General features: G+C 36.8%; 1 protein-coding gene and 1 pseudogene across 1 annotated transcript in view; one reads left to right on the top strand and one right to left on the bottom strand.

Annotated features, from left to right (window-relative positions):
• Positions 1-20669, top strand: part of LOC150019854 (cullin-5) — a 120466-nt gene that overhangs the window by 32582 nt on the left and 67215 nt on the right. Inside the window, exon 2 of the mRNA XM_090266712.1 lies at positions 2092-2201. Within this exon, the coding sequence (XP_090122838.1) occupies positions 2092-2201 (110 nt within the window). The remainder of the gene's footprint in view (positions 1-2091; positions 2202-20669) is intronic.
• On the bottom strand, positions 14487-15402 carry LOC150019856 (14-3-3 protein zeta/delta-like; annotated as a pseudogene).

Below are 20669 nucleotides of genomic sequence, written 5' to 3'. Positions count from 1 at the left end.
CATAGGATCACAAATATGACTGAATTTTTCATTAGCCACCTATGTACATAAGGTAACAACAAACTATTCAGGGGAGAAGCACAGCTAATCCGGCTATTAAATTTTGAGTGATTATCTTCTTTGGACCTTTAATACAAATACTGTGTGATAAAAGTAGGTATCTGGGACAAGACAGTACAGTAACTTTCAGGATCAGCTGTGTTTGTAGATTTAAGAAGCATCATTTGCTTTCCCAGGAGTTTAATATTAGTTAGTGGTACCTAACCTCTTTTGAGTCATGAATCCTCTAACATTTTTACACACTTTTATCATGAATTTGATAAACATGCAAATTCTAAATCACACCTCAAGAGGTTCTGGTCCAGCAGGTCTGAGGTAGGTTTTAGAAATCTGTATGTGTAGCCCCATCCTAGGTGATTTTGATGTAGGTTCTTGTCAGATAATATGTTTAAGAACTGCTCTGGGTTTATAATTTTAGAGTTTGCAGATTCTCTGCAGTCAGTATGTGAACGTTCTCTGATTCAAGTGAGCAGCACCCTCAATTATACTCATATAGTGAAAACAAAATGAATTTCTTAGGGGTGTGCATTACTGGTATATTAGGAAATTAATGATTTTTGTTCAGATTTATTGGCAAAAGCAAGTCACATGACCATATTTAACTTAAAAGGAAGCAGTACTAATGACTAATACAGGGTCTCTTTTTTTCTCTCTTTTTAGTAATGTAGTAAATTGATTTTTTTTCTAATACTGAATATTGAATATATTCTAATATTCATATTCCTGGAGTAAATCGTGCATGATTACGAGGTATCATTCTGTTGATATGCAACTTGTTTAATTTACTATTTAAGACTTTTATATCAATGTTCTTTAAATTGGTCTAGAGTTTTCATTCTCATTAGGTTGGTGTCAGTGTTTTCTTAGCATTATAAAATGAAATAGGTATCTTCCTTGTTTTTTGTTGTTGTTTTTGCCTCAGTGTTCAGAGTTTGTATAGATTTTAAAAGTACTTTTTGTGAGGAGTTTAGGTCAACTATAAAATTAGAGGCCATATTCTCCACACAACAAACAATTTACTTCTCACACCAGCCATATATTTGGAGGTTCCCAAAACCAGCATGATGTTCCCTAATTCATTAGAAAAACTCAGATTTTACTGTAAGCTGCTCTACTCATGGTTATGGTTTATGACAAGGAAAGGAAAGATGAAGGCTTTGGCTGGTGTTGCTCAGTAAGTTGAGTGCCAGCCTAAGGACTGAAAGGTCATTGTTTGGATTCCTGGTCAGGACGCGTGCCTGGGTTGCAGGCCAGGTCCCTAGTTGGGGGCGTACAAGAGGTAACCAATCAGCGTTTCTCTCTCGCACATCAATGTTTTTTTCCCTCTTTCTCCCTACCTTCCCCTCTCTCTAAAAATAAATAAAATCCCCAAAAAAAGAAGAAAAAAGAAAAGAAAGAAAGATTAAGATCAGCCAGAGGAAGAGACACATAGGCAAAGTCCAGGCAGGTTTCAAACACAGAGCTTCCCTTGTCCTCACCTGAGTAGTCAGGTCTCATTTCTCTCTCTGCCTCAATGTGTGACAGTGCATATATGAGGGAGTACCCTAAAAAAGCCAGAATTTATAAAAAATTGTGTATTTATTTTTGCGTGTTTAAATTTCAGTCACCTCCAAAGTACTCTCTATTTGATGCAATACATCCATCAAGATTTTTTTTCCCACTTCTCAAAACTACATGAATATCATTAATTCCCTTCATAAATCACATTGTTAGGTTATCTAGTATGTTCCCAGGCAAATAATGATATAACATTCCAAGGGCCCGGAGGTTATGTACCAGAACCAAGGGCATAGACCTTCACTTTGGACAAGACCAAATTCTTCACTATACAGTTTGTAAAATTGGTTTGTTTGTTTTTTTGTGGTTGTCTTCCTGTGATTCCTTGATACCAGGTTAATTTATAGAGATTCCCCTATGGAAACCTGATTCTTTTACATTTCTCTTGCTGTATCTTAAAAAATAAAAATAACAGTTTTGATTTAACTGCATTTAAATTAAACTATCGTTTATCTTTTTTTTTTTTAATCAAAGAATAAAGGTTCTCTTCAGTTTGAAGACAAATGGGATTTCATGCGTCCAATTGTTTTGAAGCTTTTACGCCAGGAATCTGTTACAAAACAGCAGTGGTTTGATCTGTTTTCGTAAGTAATCCATTTATTCTAACTTTTTGTTAATAAAAGGAAGTGTTGGTTATGCATTTCTGTATTCAAATAGAATGTTTATTCTAGATTGATCTGTTTACTTGTTTAAAATTATTACAACTTTTGTTGGGGGTCCTCAGAACCACCCCTAGTTTCAGAGATTTACAAGGAGTTCTCATAGGACTGAACATGCAGTCATTCTTACAGCTATGATATATTACAGCAAAATACAAGTCAAAATCTGCAAAGGGGAAAAGGCACATGGGGTGAAGTCTGAGGTAAAACAGGCACAAACTGCCAAGAGTACTCTCCCAGCAGGGTCACATGGGGCACAATTTCTCCAGCAGCGAGATTGACAACATCAGTGTTATGTTGTCTTATCAGGGCAACTCAGTACCCAGGGTTTTTATTGGAGGCTGGTCACATAGGCAGCATCTGCCTGTTATGTACCAAAAGTTCAGACCATCAGAAAAAGAGAACAGGTATTTAGTGTAAACCATACTGTTTATACAGATTATTAGACACAGTTAGCCTTTCTTACCGTTTCAGGAAAGTTTGTCAGAATAGGGAACTGGTGACCACTCAGGTTTTCGGGTGCCAGCCAAGGCCAAGAAGCCTTTTCTAAGAAATAATCTCAGGTCTGTTGTATTAACTCTTGGTCTTTGGCCAGATGTTTTTATAGCAAAACTATTATCAGTAAGATTTCACACAGCAAGGCAAGACCAACCTGTAGTATTGATCTCAGTTACACCTTTTAGAGGTCCTGTATGGACCTGTACATGGCCTGAAGTATCAATTTAGGCAAAGTACAACGCTGGCCCATAAATTGAAACAGACCGGAACACTTTCCCCAGGGTTCAAGCAGTGTCATGATCAGGTACACACATAAAGAAGTACAGTCTCAGATGAGTACCCTTGGAAACAAATATTTTACAATGGATAGGGTATCCCAAGCAAGACACATATTGCTCAGGTAGTATAGGTTAAGAAGGCCCTCCAAAGTGCCCTCTCCTCCCTTGCGGCCTTTCATTGTAGAATTTCTAATCCAGTCCAGTTAATTCATTTCAGGCCTTGATTTCAGGTGGACTGTCTGAAGACAATTAATTCCAAACAGTTTCATTTATCCCTGACACAGTTCATTTGCTTCACTATTGTGTGGATGACATTTAGAGGTGTTCTATGCGGAAAGTGTAGGAGTTGGGGCTGCTCCCTGCTGTCTCAGAGCACTAGAGGTGTGATTGGAACCTCGGCAGTCAGTCTGAATTTAAAGCATTCACAGCAGTGTGAAAGGTTAACATCAGTGATTTTGTTTTTGTTTTTTCAGGAAGAGGGGAAAGCTTTTAAGAATTGTTCTGAAAAAACAAAAATCATTAATGTGCTTCTCCCAATGCTGGGTTTTGTTTTTTCCTCCTTATAAAATCAGTACGTCCAGTTCAGTAATGAAAACTATTCATTTTTTCCCAATTATCCAGACCTAAAAAGGAACAAAAGCATTTGTGCAGAAAGACATTTTTGTACCACCTAACTAGGAAGACATATGATGTTCAGGAATTAGTATGGATGAAATCCCAAATTTTCAAAAACCTTTGAAATAGGTTTATGTCACCTCACACTCCTTTTGTCCTGATCATTTATTTATTGAGCGATCTGGAAAAGATCAGTTCCCCTCTAGACAGCTGTGTTTAATAACCAAGTTGTCTTACTAAGGTGTGTGTATAAGGAGGGGTGAGGTGAATGTAAGAGAAATAGAGGCAAGTTATTTATATATTGTTGAAAACTGCAACTAATCCAGAAGGCTGAACACAAGTCTATAGCAGTAAGAGATCTCGAAGAGGAATTGAGAGTCTAGTCTGTGAGGAGTAGAGTGGTCTCTCCCATCTTGCAGCTTTCATCAGTAACCACAAGTTAGGAATGTACTTATCTCTGTATCAGATATGTAGAACCAAGTAACAGCTTGATTTCAGGTTGCGCATCAGAAAATAAGCCCTTTTCTGTGGGTATTGCAGGTGATTCAAATGGTCCAACCAGAATGTGTGATGTTTTCAGTTTATGGCTCCAGAGTGTCTTAAATCTTCAGCAATTTTCAAGTCAAAGTCATGTTCATTGAGCATATGCCTGCTGTAATTCAGTACAGCTTGTGTTGAGGTTTAAACAGCCCAATACCAGGCATTATCAGATTTCAGCTCAGCTTCAGATCCAGGCAATTGGGATCTGTAAATTCAGAATTCCAAAAAAAGCCAATGACTTTTCTTCAGAGTCAGCAAAGCCAAAATGTGGCAGAACAGACAATGTTCCAAATCAAAGTAACAAGACTTTTCAAAGCCTACTTTATTTTGTCATTCTTAGAGGTCCAAATTGATCCACTCAGAAATACACACTTCAGGCTGGAAGATCATTGGCTATTAAGGGTCAGACATTGATTTCAAAAGAGCTTAGAAACAACTAAAAACTGCTTTTTTAAAACTTCGAAAGTGCATTGCTATCTGGAGATTTTCTTTGTTTTCATGTTGTCTCCTTTTTCTCAGAGACACCAATAGGTAAAAATAATAGTAAATACCATTCATTTCAGAGATTTATTCTGTTCCCAATACTTAAATTCCAGTCCCCTCATCAGCAGTAAAAAGCAAAAAGGTTGTGTCTCACTTCTTTTCCCTTTTTAGATTTTATTTTTATTATATTTTTCTATTACCATTTATCCCCCATACCTTCTACCACCTCATCACCATCACTTTTTATTTTGCAGTTTTTCCTCAATGATACGATCCCTCTAGCATTTATGAGAGTACAAATGTAATATTTTATATCTTTATCATGCATCCAGATGTGATAGCCATAGAATACAAAGCCATCTTTTTAAACTTCCCCTGCTCCTTTATCCTAATTACAAATTTACTTTAACCCAGCAGTAAAATTCAGCATTTATAACATTTATGTTGATCCTGACTGGAATGCAAGAGGTATGGAGGGGTCGATGCAGTAGCAACAGTTTGGATGAAGAAACAGTTTTCTCTCCCTTGGTTTATCTAAAGCTTTCTTCATCCCTGGGATCTAATTTCACTATTATTTTCTCATGCTTAGAGGAGAGAACAATACAGAAGTTTAACATTTGTGGTCGACCCAGAGCCTGCCTTTGGGAACTTCTGGGCTTTTGCTCTTCCTTCTTGGGGGTGAGGACAAAAACCAAAGGTATCACCCACTTTAATCAACATGGCCAAAAGCAGCCAGGGAATTAAGTGAGCCGACTCTTCTCGGGTTAGAGCTATCACTTCTAAATTTCATAGATAACCCTTCCCCCTCACAGCCAATACCAACTCAGCTGCTGTTGCACAGCCACCCAAGCAGAAAAGGTTTGTCATCCTACCATTTCATCCTTTCTTTTCCCAAACAGTGTTTTCACTCTGTTTCAATGAGTAGGAGTTGTTCTAGTGAATCCCACTTCTGACACCACCATGTCATCAGTCTCAAGACCACCCCAGGTTCAAGGTTTTCTAGGAATACTCCTAGAACTCAGCATATAATTGTTTTCATGGCTATAATTTATTACAATGGAGGATACATAACAAAATGCCATGAAGATGCATGTGGCAAAGTTTAGGGTAAACCAGACATCTTCTCCTGGGAGAGTCACATAGGGTATACTGACTTCCTTCAGCAACTAATTGTTGCAACACATGTGGAATCCTGTCTACCATAGAAGCTCATTAAAGACTCAGTGTCCAGGGTTTTTGTTGGGGGCTGGTCACATAGGCCCTCTGCTTGACATGAACCAAAATTCCAGAGTCCTAGGTAAAAAACCAGTGTTTAAAATAAATCAGATTTTTTACATAAACAGTATAGGTACAATAAGCCATTCTTATCAGGAAATGGTGAGAACTTCCCCAAAATCCAAGTTCCCAGATGCCATCTCAGACCTGCTATAATTTGTGTGTGTGTGCACTAGTGAAATACTGTATCAGTGAGTTGTAGATGTGTGACTAAGTCTATAAGTAAACATTAAGCTGTTCTGCTCAGTGTTTTCTCTTTATTACATAAGAAAATAATCTAATTTCCCTAAATAATATAGGACTTGTTTTATAATATTATATAACTTACATCCATGATTGTTTTTTTTTTAATTTTTATTTTTATTACATTTTATAGATTATAGATTATATTGTCACAATAGTTCCATTTTTTCCCCTTTGCTACCCCCCGCCCAGCACCTCCCTACCCCAGCAATCCCTCCCTTCCTCAGTCCATGACCATGGGTCATGCATGCAATCTCTCGGTTTTTCCCTTTCCTATGTTATTATTACTTTAGAATTAATTCATTAATTCATTAATTGATTTCTTTTTATAACAATAAAAAAAGTAACATTCCCCCTCCCCTCAGATTTTAGATCCTTTATAATCTTATAGAGGACAATGGGTGACGGTCTCCTGCTCTTCTAGCTGCTTCAAGCTGGGCGTGGTCGTCATCCTACCTACCCTTGGGTCCAGAAATCCCTAATAAGAGTGGGGGTGTAGGGGGGAGGGTGGTCTTCCCATATGGGGAAGGATCTTGCAGACTCCAGGTCAGTTGGCTGTTCCCAGACAACGGTGTGCTTGGTTTAACAGGCTGACATCTTGTTGTATTTCAGTCACTCCTCTCCGTGTTCGTTCCTGAAGTCTCTCCATAATAGGAGTGAGCAGACAACACTGCCCCTACTCCACCGCCATCTTCCCACTCTGCAATTCCATGATTCTATTTTTTGATAAATTAGCATTCAGTGGGAAATGGCAGAGACCTTTTAAACCTTCATAGCATTCATGTATGCATGTATTTTTCTTAAATTATTTGACTAAACTATTTTATGAATAATATGCTATGATAAGTTTTTTGTTTTATTTTTGCCAATTTGTCTTGATAATATGATTTATCATCTAGAATAATGCTTGTTCTCTGTGCACTCCTGACTGGAAACTGGAGTATAGTGTGATGCTGTTCCTTGCTTAAAGTATATTTCTAAGAGGAAATAGTCAATAACCTTGTACTTGCTACAGTTAGTGGTCTCAACATACTGTTCTTAAAAATCCTTGATCTCCTTGGAATTACCTAAGGTTGCTCAATATGTTGTCCTTTTAGGATTTCTGTAGTCTTTATCATGCCATCACCAAAATTGTAAGAGCTACATTAATTAAGACCTTTTTAAAGTTTATCCTATTTAACCATATTAATAATAGAGGCTGCTTTTATCTAAATGTCATGCATTTAATGTATTGATATTAAACTACATTGACTATTTGCTTCCCTTTTCTCATAATCTGTATCTTTTTTTTTTTTCCCCAGTAGGAGTGCTACTGACATTTTGGGTGGTTATAAAAGATTGTCCTGCATGTTTTGGGTTGTTTATCACTCTGGTCTTCACCCTCAGAAAGTCTAGTAGTGGACACTCCCTATGTATTTTCCTTTCTACCCCTCAATATTGAAACAAAAATGCTCTCATGTTTCCAGATGTCCTGAGGGGGCAGTACCTCACTCAGTTGAGAACTGCTGCTTAGAGAACATGTTTAGTTTGACTCTGGTGTGTGAAGTTGAAGCCAGAATTAAATAAAAAATGATTTTCAACTTGTGAGACCTTATTTTTTTAAGAAAAATTCTTCTTTACTATAAATAATTTTTAAATACATGTCTTTTGTGTTCCTGAGTTGGTTTTTATGACACCACTTTCTTCTGTTTTTATACTATCTTTTGTCTAAAGTTTGTCTCCTCTCAGTCATCTTAGCTGACTCATCTTTGTGTGCCTCCAGAGTTCCATTTTTTCTTTTACTTTTACCTGAGTTTTCATGTCTATATAAGCAAATCATATTATTCTTCTGAGTAGAACTTCTTGGCTCATGCAGCCTTTTGTTTTCTGCATATGTCTGTCTTTTAAGTTCATAACTACTCCAAATTTAGAATCATAAAAATCTGTTATTCATAGTCTCAAGCCCAAAATCTGTCAGCTATCATGAACCTTTCGTATTTTTTCTTTTCTTCATATTCAGTTGATTACTAGGTTTCATGTATTTTTATTAAATATCCCTTGAACTTCATTTCAGTTATCTTTTTCCCCAACTGCTTTCATCTGAATTATTAAAATAGTCCTATATCTCACTACCTTTATTGTTCTGTCTCTGCATATTAGTTTTCTTTTGCTACATAACAAGCTGCTCTAAAACTTAGCAGCTTAAAACAAAACAAAACAAACAAAAAAACCATTATAGCCTCTAAGGATCAGGAAACTAATCGCAGTTTAGTTGGGTGGTTCTAGCTCAAGGTGTCTCATGAGGTTGCAGTCAAGCTCTCAGCAAAAGATCTAGGGCTGAATGATTTTTTTCTAAGCTTACGTGATTCTTGGCAAGTCTCAATTCTTCAGTAGCTGCTTAGTTCCTCACCATGTGGGACCTTCCATAAGGTTATTTATAGCATAGCAGCTTTTTTTCCCCAGAGCGAGAGAAAGCTTCCGAAACAGAAGTTGTGATGTTTTATAACTTAATTTTGGAAGTGACAAACATCACTTTTGTCATATGCTTTTGGTCATACAGACAAATGCTTATACACTATAGGAGGGAACATACACAGATATGAATACCAGGAGACGAGAATCATTGGGCTTATCTTAGAGGCTGTACTTCAGAATTAGAGGAAATAGAAGATGCAAGGTTTAGGGAAAAAACTTCAAAATAAACTCCAGTTTACATCGTTAGTGAGGATTAAAATGAAAGAGAGTACTTGGAAAATAAAGTAGTCAAAATAAAGAAGAGATCTGTGAATAAAAAAATAAAAGCTAATAAAAAAAGACCAAATTAGTAATTTTAAAAATAAAGCCAAAGAATTTTCCCTGAATATAGAGCAAAGACAAATTATAGAAAATTAAATAAAAATTAATAAATATGGAGGTTAGATTTAGAATTAGGTTAACTTCTAATAAAAAGAGTTCCATAGGAGAGAACAGAAATAGTAGAGGTGAGGATATAGTTAAAGTATAAGAAGAAACTTTCCCAGGGCTGAAAACTCTTGTCTCTTTCCACCTGTTCTTACAAGTTTTCATATTGAAAATGTTTGGGGGGGGGAATGAAAGCAAAATAAATTAATAAATGAGCCAGCAAACCCCTCTCCCCCACGCCCCCCCAAAAAGAAAATGCTAAAAAACATGCCTAGATACATCCTCAAGGAATTTCAGAATTCCAAGGATAAAGAAAAAAAATCCTAATTCTTGCAGAGAGAAAAAAAGTTCTTTCAAACAAAACAGACTATCCCCACTCTTTTTATTGGACAAATGGGATACAGGAGATTGAAGGAGCATTTTATTTAATATTTGAAGGGAAAATTTTTTGAACCTAGTATCCTATACCTAGTCAAGCTTTTAATCAAGTTTATGCCAAAATAGAAATATTTCCAGACAGATTAGGATACAGAGAATTTAAGGATTCTGTAGAAATGAGACAGGTATCTTTTCCTCCAACATTGCCAATATCAGCCATTAAACAAATTGAGTTTTATTAAACTAAACAGAAAGAGGTGCTCTTGAACTAGGAATCCTGATCATAAGATGAATGTAAATAGAACAAAGCAGACATTATCCATCCAAAAATAAAAAAGTGTAAATCAGAACATTTTTTAGCTGATAAGAATTGTCCCACAGAAACCAACTATGAAGCCAACAAACACAAAACTCCACCTGAAATTTAGTATTCTTACACAACCATTTCAGGTCTTTAAAATCTTGAATCCAAAATTCAAAAGCTGAGAAATAAGAAAAGTAGGAGGAAATAAAAGGAAAATTAAACTCAGGAAACATAGAAAAAGACAAAATCCTATCACTAATCAGTCATCTCGGTAGATGAAGGAATGAACATAAAGAGAGAATCTTTTGAACACAAAATAGGAAAATAAAAAGATTATTCTTTATTACAATGAAAGTCATCTGTAAATACATATACTGTAGTAAACATCCCAATATTGATAAATTCCATTTAAAATTGGGAATAAGACAAAGTATAGGTACACTTTATTTCAATTTTCTCTAAGCTTAGAAATTTGTTGCCACAGAATTACAAGTAGTATACTTTTCTTGTGTATGTGGTTATATTCATTTTTCATCCCTAATCCCCCACGTTTTTCTTTTACTTTGCTCTTAAGGAATTGACCTGCTTTATAGGTCTTCTAATGTAACTAAGTTATAAGAATTACTTTATATCAAAACTTGGTGGACCTTCCTAAGCAGTGCTTAAGTGGTAAGGAATTTATGGCCTATAATGCATATATTAGGGGAACAAGGGGAAAAGTTAGTGATTTAAATTTTGATTTCAAGAAATGAGAATAAACACCCCAGCAAATTAAACCTGAAGAAAGAAGGAAAAGACAAATGCCAGACTTAATGAAACACAAAATAATTGTACAGTAGAGAAAAGAAAAGACAAAAATTAATTCTTTGGAAAAGAGTATTCCATTTCAGTTCATTATCGAATTTATAATTTGCTTTTTTCTGTCTTTTAAAAAATTTTTTGTTCCTTTTCTGGTTTCTTAGTTCTCTTGTTGAATTCTTAGTTCTTTAATTATTTTATATTTTTCTTTAAAATGAAAGCATTGAAAGCTATATTTTTCCAGAAATTAACCCAGATCTCTATAGCTAAGTAATACCTGAAAATGGGGGAAGAAGCATAAAATGGAGTAAAAATAGCCTCTTTAACAAATGGTATTGGGAGAACTGGACAGGGACATGCAAAAAAATGAAACTAGATCACCAGCTTACACCACACACCAGAATAAACTCAAGATGGATCAAAAACTTAAATGTAAGCCGTGACACCATAAAAGTCCTAGAGGAAAACATAGGAAAATTTCAGATATCCCATGTAGCAATATTTTTGCCAATATATCTCCTAGGGCAAAGGAAATAAAGGAAAGAATAAGCAAGTGGGACTACATCAAACTAAAAAGTTTCTGCTCAGCTGAAGAATACATTAGCAAAATGAAAAGGGAACCAACTGTATGGAAAAAATATTTGCCAATGATACCTGGGACAAAGGTTTGATCTCTAAAACATATAGAGAACTTAATACGACTCAACACCAGGGAGACGAACAATCCAATTAAAAAATGGACAAAGGACCTGAACAGACAGTTGTCCAAAGAGGACATACAGAAGGCCTATAGACATATGAAAGAATGCTCAACATCACTAGCCATCAGAAAGATGCAAATTAAAACCACAACGAGATACCACTTCACACCGGTCAGAATGGCCATCATCAACAAATCAATAAACAAGTGCTGGCGAGGATGTGGAGAAAAGGGAACCCTGGTGCACTGTTGGTGGGATTGCAGACTGGTGCAGCTACTGTGGAAAATAGTATGGAATTTCCTCACAAAACTAAAAATGGAACTGCTTTTTGATCCAGCGATTCCACTACAGGGCTTATACCCTAAAAATCCAGAAACACCAATTCAAAAGAACCTATGCACCCCTATGTTCATAGCAGCACTATTTACAATAGCCAAATGCTGGGAACAACCTAAGTACCCATCTGTAGATGAGGGGATCAAAAAACTGTGGTACATTTACATGATGGAATACTATGCAGCAGAAAGAAAGAAGGAACTGCTACCTTTTGCGACAACATGGATGGAATTGGCGAGTATTATCCTTAGTGAAATAACCCAGGTGGCAAAAGACAAATACCATGTGACTTCACCTAATATAGGAAACTAATGAATAACACAGTGAAGAAAATAGAACCAGAGGCATGGAAACAAGGAACAGACTGATAGTGACCAGAGGGGAGGGGCCAGGGAGAGAAGGGGGAGGGTCTAGTCAAAGAACTATGTATAAATGACCCATGGACATGGACAACAGGGTGTGGGGACTGACTGTGGGAGAGGTGTGGGGGTGGGTGGGGCAGGGGAGGTCAAGGGGGAAAATGGGACAACTGTAACAGAACAACAATAAAAAAAGATTAAAAAAATAAAGCAACTATATAAAGCAAAGTATAACAAATATAGTTATTCATTGCATAATGAAATTTCCATTATTAAAATTTTATTTCTAAGGTTCTTAAGGAGTAATAAATTTATCTTCTTTAAAAACAAAAAAGCTATATTTTAATATTGCTTTTATTATAGCTTTTGTGCTATGAAGTGTTTTCTCTTTTTTGCTTTCTTGATTATTATTAATATTTTTCTTTAATCCATGTGTTATGTAGGAGTTTAATTTCTAAATAGTGAAGTTTTTTGGTCACTTATTTATTTATGGATTATGCTCACGGAACTAACCTTTAAAGATATCTTTTAAAATTTTTGTATGTGTGCATGTGCTCTTAGAAAAAAGATATGTTTTTGAGAGTTTCATGAATAATATATCTATTAATTATATTTTTAAATTGTTGTCTTTAATTTTTTTTCTTCTAGATTTTCAAATGTTAAGAGATTTTGTGATAGACACTGAGAACCTATGATTAGCTAAGCAATACTTATTCCCACTTTTCTCTGCCTTGTGTGCCTTCCACATTAGAGGCTAAGTAATTTAATATTCACTTCTTTGACCTCCCTTCCTGCTAGGGTGGCCATGTGACACAATTCTGACAAATAATTCTACAGGAGAGCTTCTAGAAAAGGTTTTGCTTTCCAGATGAGTTAAACTGATGTGTCAGGCACTGTCCTCCCTTTCCTCTTTAACAATCACATTGATAATAAGCTAACATGTTAAGATGACAGAGTGGAGACAGAAAGGTCCTGATGAGGGTCTAAAAAACAACACCAGCAATTGCCTACCTTTAGACTTCTTGTTATATAAGAAAAAGAACCCAATAATCTAAGCCAGTGATTTTCAACCTTCATTTCATAGCACACATAAAGTAATTACTAAAATTCTGCGACACACCAAAAAAATATATCTTTTGCCAGTCTGAAAGAAATATAGAAATACTTCTGATTCATTCACACTGAACAGCTGTTGTGTTGGTTGTTGTCATATTTTATTTGGCAGTCTACGGGGAAAGAAGTCAGTGCCCTTGACTAAATAGTCAGGTATAGCATGTTTAAAATTCTTGCAGCACAGCAGTGTCAGTGTGCCTGCTCTGGCATATCCATTGAAAATTGATGGTCCAAGCCATTGTTAATTGAGTTAAATATTTACAGCTGAGTGCATCCTAACTGAAATAAGGATGTGCTAAAGTATTTCAGTGTGTTTGTATCAAGCTCTTATATATCTAATTATTCTTGTTTTATATTTTGATATATTTTCTGATGTAAGTAGATGGACATATCTTATTTTTTTCCATTCATAAAATTTTTATTCCATTACATGAAATAAATACATATGTTCTTAATAATTATTCTTAGATTGTTCATGAAAATTTCATAAGACATTAAATAAAGCTAGCCATCCTTTCAAGTATTTCCCTGTTAACTATTTTATAGCACATGCATGTTAGGCAAGTATAAAAAAAAAACCAGGAAAAAAAAAAAAAACCCTAAAAAGAAAAAAGAAAAAAAAGAATAAAAAGTAAACACATGGGTTTTTTTTTTGTTTTACTGCTATGCTTGATGTACACAAAGTAATGGATCTCAAGCAGTTCATTTTATTACGTCTTGTACATTTGTTCTTAGGTTGCCTAAAACATTTAAATACAAATAAAATTAGTGTAGCAAAAATAATGAAAGCAAGCAGCAGGTAACTTTACAAATAATGGAATGTAAACTGTTTCTGCCCTTATCCAGAGCAAACTGGGTCACAACTAAAGGAGCACTTTGCAGCTGTAGTCAAAGATGTGCACATTGAGACTGAGTGTTCTACAGATCCACACAATTCATGTATTTATTCATGAGATATCCATTTCTATCCTTTTAAGTGCCCCAAAACTTAAATACACAGATCAACTACACCTGTGACTGGGAACAGTTATCTCTTTTATTCCCTACTAGGACAAACCAATATGTAGTCAATTTCCTTTGCTTAGACATGGAAGCAGTTTTAGCACTGGCCCTTGTAAAGTCACAATGTACCAAAAGTGCTATGCCAAACATTTATAACTTGTATAAAAATTCCATATTCCCATAATGGCCACCTCACGATGAAAACATAACTCCCTAAATGTTAACTGGCTCTACTCCCCTAAATATTAAACATAAAAACCACATGGGAAATACAGATATTAAAAATAAAAACATAGACCTGTCATAAATTGTAAACAAAATACTTTTTGTGGGACAGCATGGATGACAAATTATCTACTGTGTAAATTTTAGAATTAGAATGAGGCAGACAAAAGTTTGAAGACCAGTTAATTTTCTCCTGCTTCAGCTTCTTGGGTATCTGATGTTCACAATGTCAAATGTCTGTCAGTAATTGCATTATTAGCATGCTGTCCTTGTATAACTTAATGTATGAAGTTCAGGAAAGTCTTCATCAAAAGCTTTCTTTGCAGGAAAGCAAGTTTTCTAAGAGGAGTTCAGAATCTCATAATAGAACACGGAGAAACTAAGGGCCAGACCCAGTCTGATAGGATGTATTGGCTGCATCTTGGTATGCTTTCTTTTTTTTTTCTTTGACTTTTTTATATTTTATTTTATTTATTTGTTTTTAGAGAGAGGGGAAAGGAGAAAGAGAGGGAGAGAAACATCAATGTGTGGTTGCCTCTTGTGCGCCCCCAACTGGGGACCTGGCATGCAACCTAGGCATGTGCCCTGACTGGGAATCGAACCAGCGACACTTGGTTCGCAGGCCGATGCTCAATCCACTGAGCCACAGCAGCCAGGGCTGCATCTTAGTATGCTTGTTGTGACTGATCCAAAATTACTTTCTTGTCATCACTAGCAGCAATCTCAGCCAAGTAAAGACTGTAGTCTCCATTCCATTTCAAAGAGAAGACTTTGCTCTCTGCTTGTGAAGCACTGGGGATTAAGAACTTTTCCAAGAGAGATAGTACATCATTGAAGATCTCTCTTAGCTCAGTCTAAATTTTCTGTATTCTCAAGTCATCTGCTGTTTCTTCTCAGTACCTCCTGTCTTTTGCTCAGTACTTGAGACATTCCTCCAAAATGACCTATGGACTCCTACATTTTTATAAGCAACTAAGGAAAGATTCCTCTCCCCTTTGGATAATTCAGGTCCTTACTCAGAGATTTAATGCATGCTGCTGTGTCATCATATCGCTCAGCCTGCTCTGCCAGTTTGGCCTTCTGCACTAGCTAGCTCATTTTTATCCATGACTGGATGTTCTGTGTCCAAGTGGCTGTGCACTGACAGCTCAGCAGTCTCTAAATGGGCATATCTTCATAAATAGTGCCTTTCATCGTTACATACATAATGTTTCTTCTACTTTTAACCATAAATTTCCATTTGCATGATAGTAATATTGCCACACTGCTTTCTTTTGATTTGTGTTTGTCTAATATCTCTTTAATACACACTCATTTTTTTTTAAAAATTGGTAAATTGTACATTATATAAAAATTTCCATTTTAGCCATTTCAAAGTGTACAATTCAGTGGCATTTAGTACATTCACAATGTTGTGCAAACATCAACGATATACATATCCATTTTTTGCTCGGGCTTGGTAGCTCAGCTGGTTAAGAGTATTGTCCCAGTACACTAAAGTCACAGGTTCGATCCCCAGTCAGGCACATACAAGAATCAGCCAATTAATGTATAAATAAATGGAACAATAAATTAGTGTTTCTCTCTCTCAAATCAATGAATAAAACTAATTAAAAAGGAAAAAGCTAAAAAACATATACATATATCTCCATTGTTAAACACCTTCATTATTTCAAATATAAGCTCTATACCCGTTAAACAGTAATTCCCCGTACCTCCTTTGCCCAGCCTTTATGTCCTCCATTCAACATTCTGTCTGTATGAATTTGCCTATTTTAATTGTCTCATATAACTGGAATCATAATGTTTGCCCTTTTGAAAGGCATACTGTCTTCTAATAGGATAACTTATTCAGTTGATGGTTAGTGTTATTAAAACTGATGTTCTAATTTTTACTGCTTCTATAACACGGGAACTATTTTTAACATAATTCCTGTTGAGTTCAATTTTTCAGCTGTTTTAGACTTAAATAGGCATGTCGATTTCAAAACCGCAGTTAGTTTTCTTCTATTGTGTGAAGTTTTTCTCTGCAGCTTATCTTAATGCAACCGCTCTGGTCTGGATTGAGCCTGGATGAAGGGAAGCACTAGTGCTCTCCTATTGGCTGAGAGCAAATCTCCCTCGAGTGGGAAGGGGTGGGGGACGACCTTAGAAACGAGCTACAGGTTCATACTTGTCTAGGCTATTCAGTTACACATGAGACAGTGTGGTGAGACGTTGTGTGCCGCTCTGTATAGTGAATCGTATTCCGAAGTATATTCCGACTTCATGTCTGTATACAAGGAGTTAGCAGAATTCACTTTTTTATTTACATATGTACTTATTTCCTTTCCTTCAGATCATGTCTGCCTCTGCTATTTCTCATCATAAGTGCCTAAACAACCCTGATTCATTTTGTTATATCTATGGCAGTTTCACCATTCCCAAAGGACAAACATCAGTGCATTTGTCAGGCAAGCCTATTTTGCATATTTTAAAGTAAAACTTGGTGATCAAGATAAGTCTTGGGCCCCTCACAAGGTGTACAAGCAGTGTGTCAAGAGTTTACGGATGTGGACGAAGGGAACACGTGATCAATTGCCATTTGGTATACCTATGGTTTGGTGAGAGCCCAGAGATCATTCAAGTGACTGTTACTTTTGTATAGTGGAAATGTCAAGATATAACAAGAAAAATAAATCTAAAATAAAGTGTCCTTGTCTACCATCAGCTATATGCCTAGTGCGTCATTCAGCTGAAATCCCAGTGCTAGTTTTTATTGAACTACCCTCTTTTGAAAAGCAGGAGTATGGTGAAGAACTAAGTGACAGCAACGATGAAGATTTTGAAATTGAAGATGACTCAGTTTGTAAGGGATTTGATCAGCACTAGTTGAGTGATTTGGCACAAGATTTGGGACTATCCAAAAAGGCTTCAGAACTCCTGGCATCAAGACTGCACGAGAAGAACTTGCGATCAAGAGAAAGTGCATTTTTGCAGTACTTTCTAAGTGATAGTGGCTTTGTGTATTGCCATAATATACATGGTTTAATGGAGGAATTGGAGATTCCAATCTATAACGCAACTCAATGGCAACTATTTATCGGTAGCTCAAAGCGGAGCTTGAAGTGTGTCCTTCTCCACAATGGCAACGTATTTGGTGCAGTGCCAATTGGCAATTAAGTTTGTTTTCGTGAAGAATATGAAGATATAAAGAGAGTCATTGATCTGTTTCAGTATCATGAGCACAATTGGATCATTTGTGTTGACCTTCAAATGGTCTGCTTCCTTCTTGGTCAGCAATGCAGATAACCGAGTATCCCTGTTTTCTGTGTATGTGGGACAACAGAGCTTGTGAGAAGCATTGGGTGGAGTGGAATTGGCCTCCAAGATTTGACCTCACACCTGGGTATCGAAACATTCTACATGAACCACTTGTTGACAGAAAGAACATTAAATTCCCACCTCTGCACATAAAACTGGGTCTCATGAAGCAATTTGTTAAAGCTTTGCCAACTGAAGGAGACTATTTCAAGTATCTCATTTTGGCATTTCCTAGCCTGTCGTTTGAAAAGATAAAATACCTTAATATGTGTGTTTGGTAGCAAAACTTTACTACTTGTACACAATTTGACCTACAGTAACAATATATAGCCTTTATATGAATAAAACAACTAAATAAACAGTATATTCAGGTAATTTTTTCTTTATTTTCCTTTGTATATACATTTTGTATGATTCTTGGGAAAAAGGGAGGGTATCCTGTACCTTAAAAAGTTAACATGATAGAGAAAAACTGGGGTCATTTTTGGATTCAGATGCTAAAAGTTAGTCAAAAACAAGTGTCAGATCTAACTCGGTGAAAATTGTGTTCCCCAATGTAATTTACCACTTATGATACTACTTTTTCCTTATTTTTGTTAATTTGAAGTTTCATTTCCATTAGTGGTTACTTTCCTCTTTCTCATTCCCAGGCAAAGGCACATGGTATTGCTATTAATTAAAAGCAAAATACTGCCCTGGCCAGTGGTTCAGTTGGTTGTAGCATTTTCCTATGCACCAAAAGGTTGCAGGTTTGATTTTCAGTCAGGGCATATACCAAGGTTGTGGATTCGGTACAAAGTCAGGGCATGTACAGAAGGCAACCAGTTGATGTTTCTCATATTAATGTTTCTCTCTCTTTAACCTATTGAGTCACACCAGCCAGGGCAGCATGTCCCTTTTAAAAAGTAGTTTGGTAATGTATTCCAAAAGAGTGTTTTCTTATTCAGTACACTTAATTTCATATATATATATATAGTTTACTGTTGCTTTTTTCCTTTTATGTTGAAGTGCCATTTGGTATAACAGATAAAGTTTGTGAACTAGCACTACATAAATCTATAAATGGGTAAATATCAGAAGCAATGTTGAGTGAAAAAAAAATTGACTTTACCCTTTGATAAATTTTATTTCTTTCTTTATATTTTGTTGATTATGCTGTTACAATTGTCCCAATTAATTCCCCTTTGCTTCCTCCACCCTGCATCCCCCACTCCCTCAGGCAATCCCCAAAACATTGCTCATGTCTATGGGTTATTGGTATAAGTTCTTTGGATACATCATTTCCTATTCTGTAACTACCTATTCATACTTCTTTTTTTATTTTTTTTATTTTTTTTTTATTTTTATTTTTTTTCAGATTTAATGTGTTTTATTGATTAAAATATTACATTTGTGCCAATTTCCCTTCCCTCTGCTCCCCTCCACCCGGTGGCCCCCCTCCCTCCAGTTGTCCCCCCCTTTTAGATTATGTCCATTAGTTGTGCATACAGTTCCTCCCAACCTCTCTCCGTCTATTCCATTCCCTCCTACCATGATCCCCAATTCCTATATCATCTCCCTCCCTCTCCCCACTCCCCCTCCCTGTTGACCTCCCCCCACTATGCTTCCCTTACCCACAGTTCCTTTTCCACTCTCGTTGCCTGTTTCGTTTGCCTTTGTTTCATCTCCCTAGCTTCTGTTTTTTAAACCAGTCCCTTTAACATCTCATATAACAGTGGTTTGGATCTAATGAACTCTTTCAGTTTTATTTTGTCCTGGAAACACTTTCTCTGTCCTTCTTTTCTGAATGACAATTTCGCTGGATAGAGTATTCGTGGTTGTAGGTTTTGGATTTTCATTACTTTGAATATTTCTTGCCAGTCCCTTCTTGCCTGTAGGGTTTCCCTTGAGAAGTCAGCTGATAGTCTAATTGGGACCCCTTTGTACATAATTCTTTTCTTCTCTCTTGCTGCTTTTAAGATTCTCTCTTTATCTTTAATTTTTGACATTTTGATTATAATGTGTCTTGGAGTGGTTCTCCCTGGGTCCAGTCTCTTGGGAACTCTCCTTGCTTCCTGGACCTGCAAGTCTATTCCCTTCCCCAAGTCTGGGAAGTTCTCCTTTATTATATTTTCACTCAATTTTTCAAGTTCTAGTTCATCTTCCTCATTCTCTGGCAAACCAATGATTCTTATGTTGGGCCTTTTATAGCTGTCCCAGAGGTTTCTGATCCTCTCATTGTTGCTTCCTATTTCCTCTCGCTGCATTGGTTGACTGCTTGTTCCTTCTCCATATTCCAGTTTGTTGAAATGAACTCTGGATTCCTCACCATCTGTCTCGTATGTAGTTTTGTTCCTTTCGTTATGAAAGTTTTTCGCTTCTTTCATATCTTTTTCCTGCTCTTTTGTGAATTCTGTAAGCCACCTGATAACAATGGCCCAGAACTGAGCCTCTGACAGGTTTCTTATCTGTTCATCTGTCAGGTTCTCTATCTGCTGTCTGGTGAGTTGTGTCACCGGAATCTCTATATTTGTCTGCCACATTTTGACAGATGCGTTTTGTTTTCCTGGGCCGGCTGTCCGGGGCGGTGCCTGTGTACGCGTCACAAATTAGCGACCGGTGCCTGTCTGCGACCTATTTCGCAGCCCTGTGGTGCTTTCTGTGGGGGCGGGGGTCCAAGATGGATTCACACAGTTATTCAGCTAGGAGACCGGGATCCGTCCTCCCGCCCCCCTGGGCCTCACTGTTCAAGGCGATGCTGCGGCTGCTCTCCCCAGCGCCGGAGTCGCGCACGCCAGGGGCTCGATTGGAGTCGCGCACGCCAGGGGCTTGATTGCCTCCGGGATTTTTCGCCGCCCTGCCTGCCGCTCCGCAAACAGCTTTGCCTTCTTTAACTCTTACCTGCCCAAATGGCACCGCTGGTTTATAACTTCATATGTTGGGCTTCCGTGTAGTTTTATTTTCTGGAATTTCTAGTTATCCTTTGTTTTGAAGTAGTTGTATTCCTCTATAGTTGTAGAGGGAGACCTAGCGTGTCCGTCTAAGCCTCCATCTTGGCCGGAAGTCCCCCCTATTCATACTTC

Source organism: Furipterus horrens, unplaced genomic scaffold (genome assembly GCF_987537825.1).
Source record: "Furipterus horrens unplaced genomic scaffold, mFurHor1.1.pri manual_scaffold_2, whole genome shotgun sequence".
In the NCBI taxonomy this organism is placed as follows: Eukaryota; Metazoa; Chordata; class Mammalia; order Chiroptera; family Furipteridae; genus Furipterus; species Furipterus horrens.
This window is presented reverse-complemented; position numbering and strand designations above follow the sequence as displayed.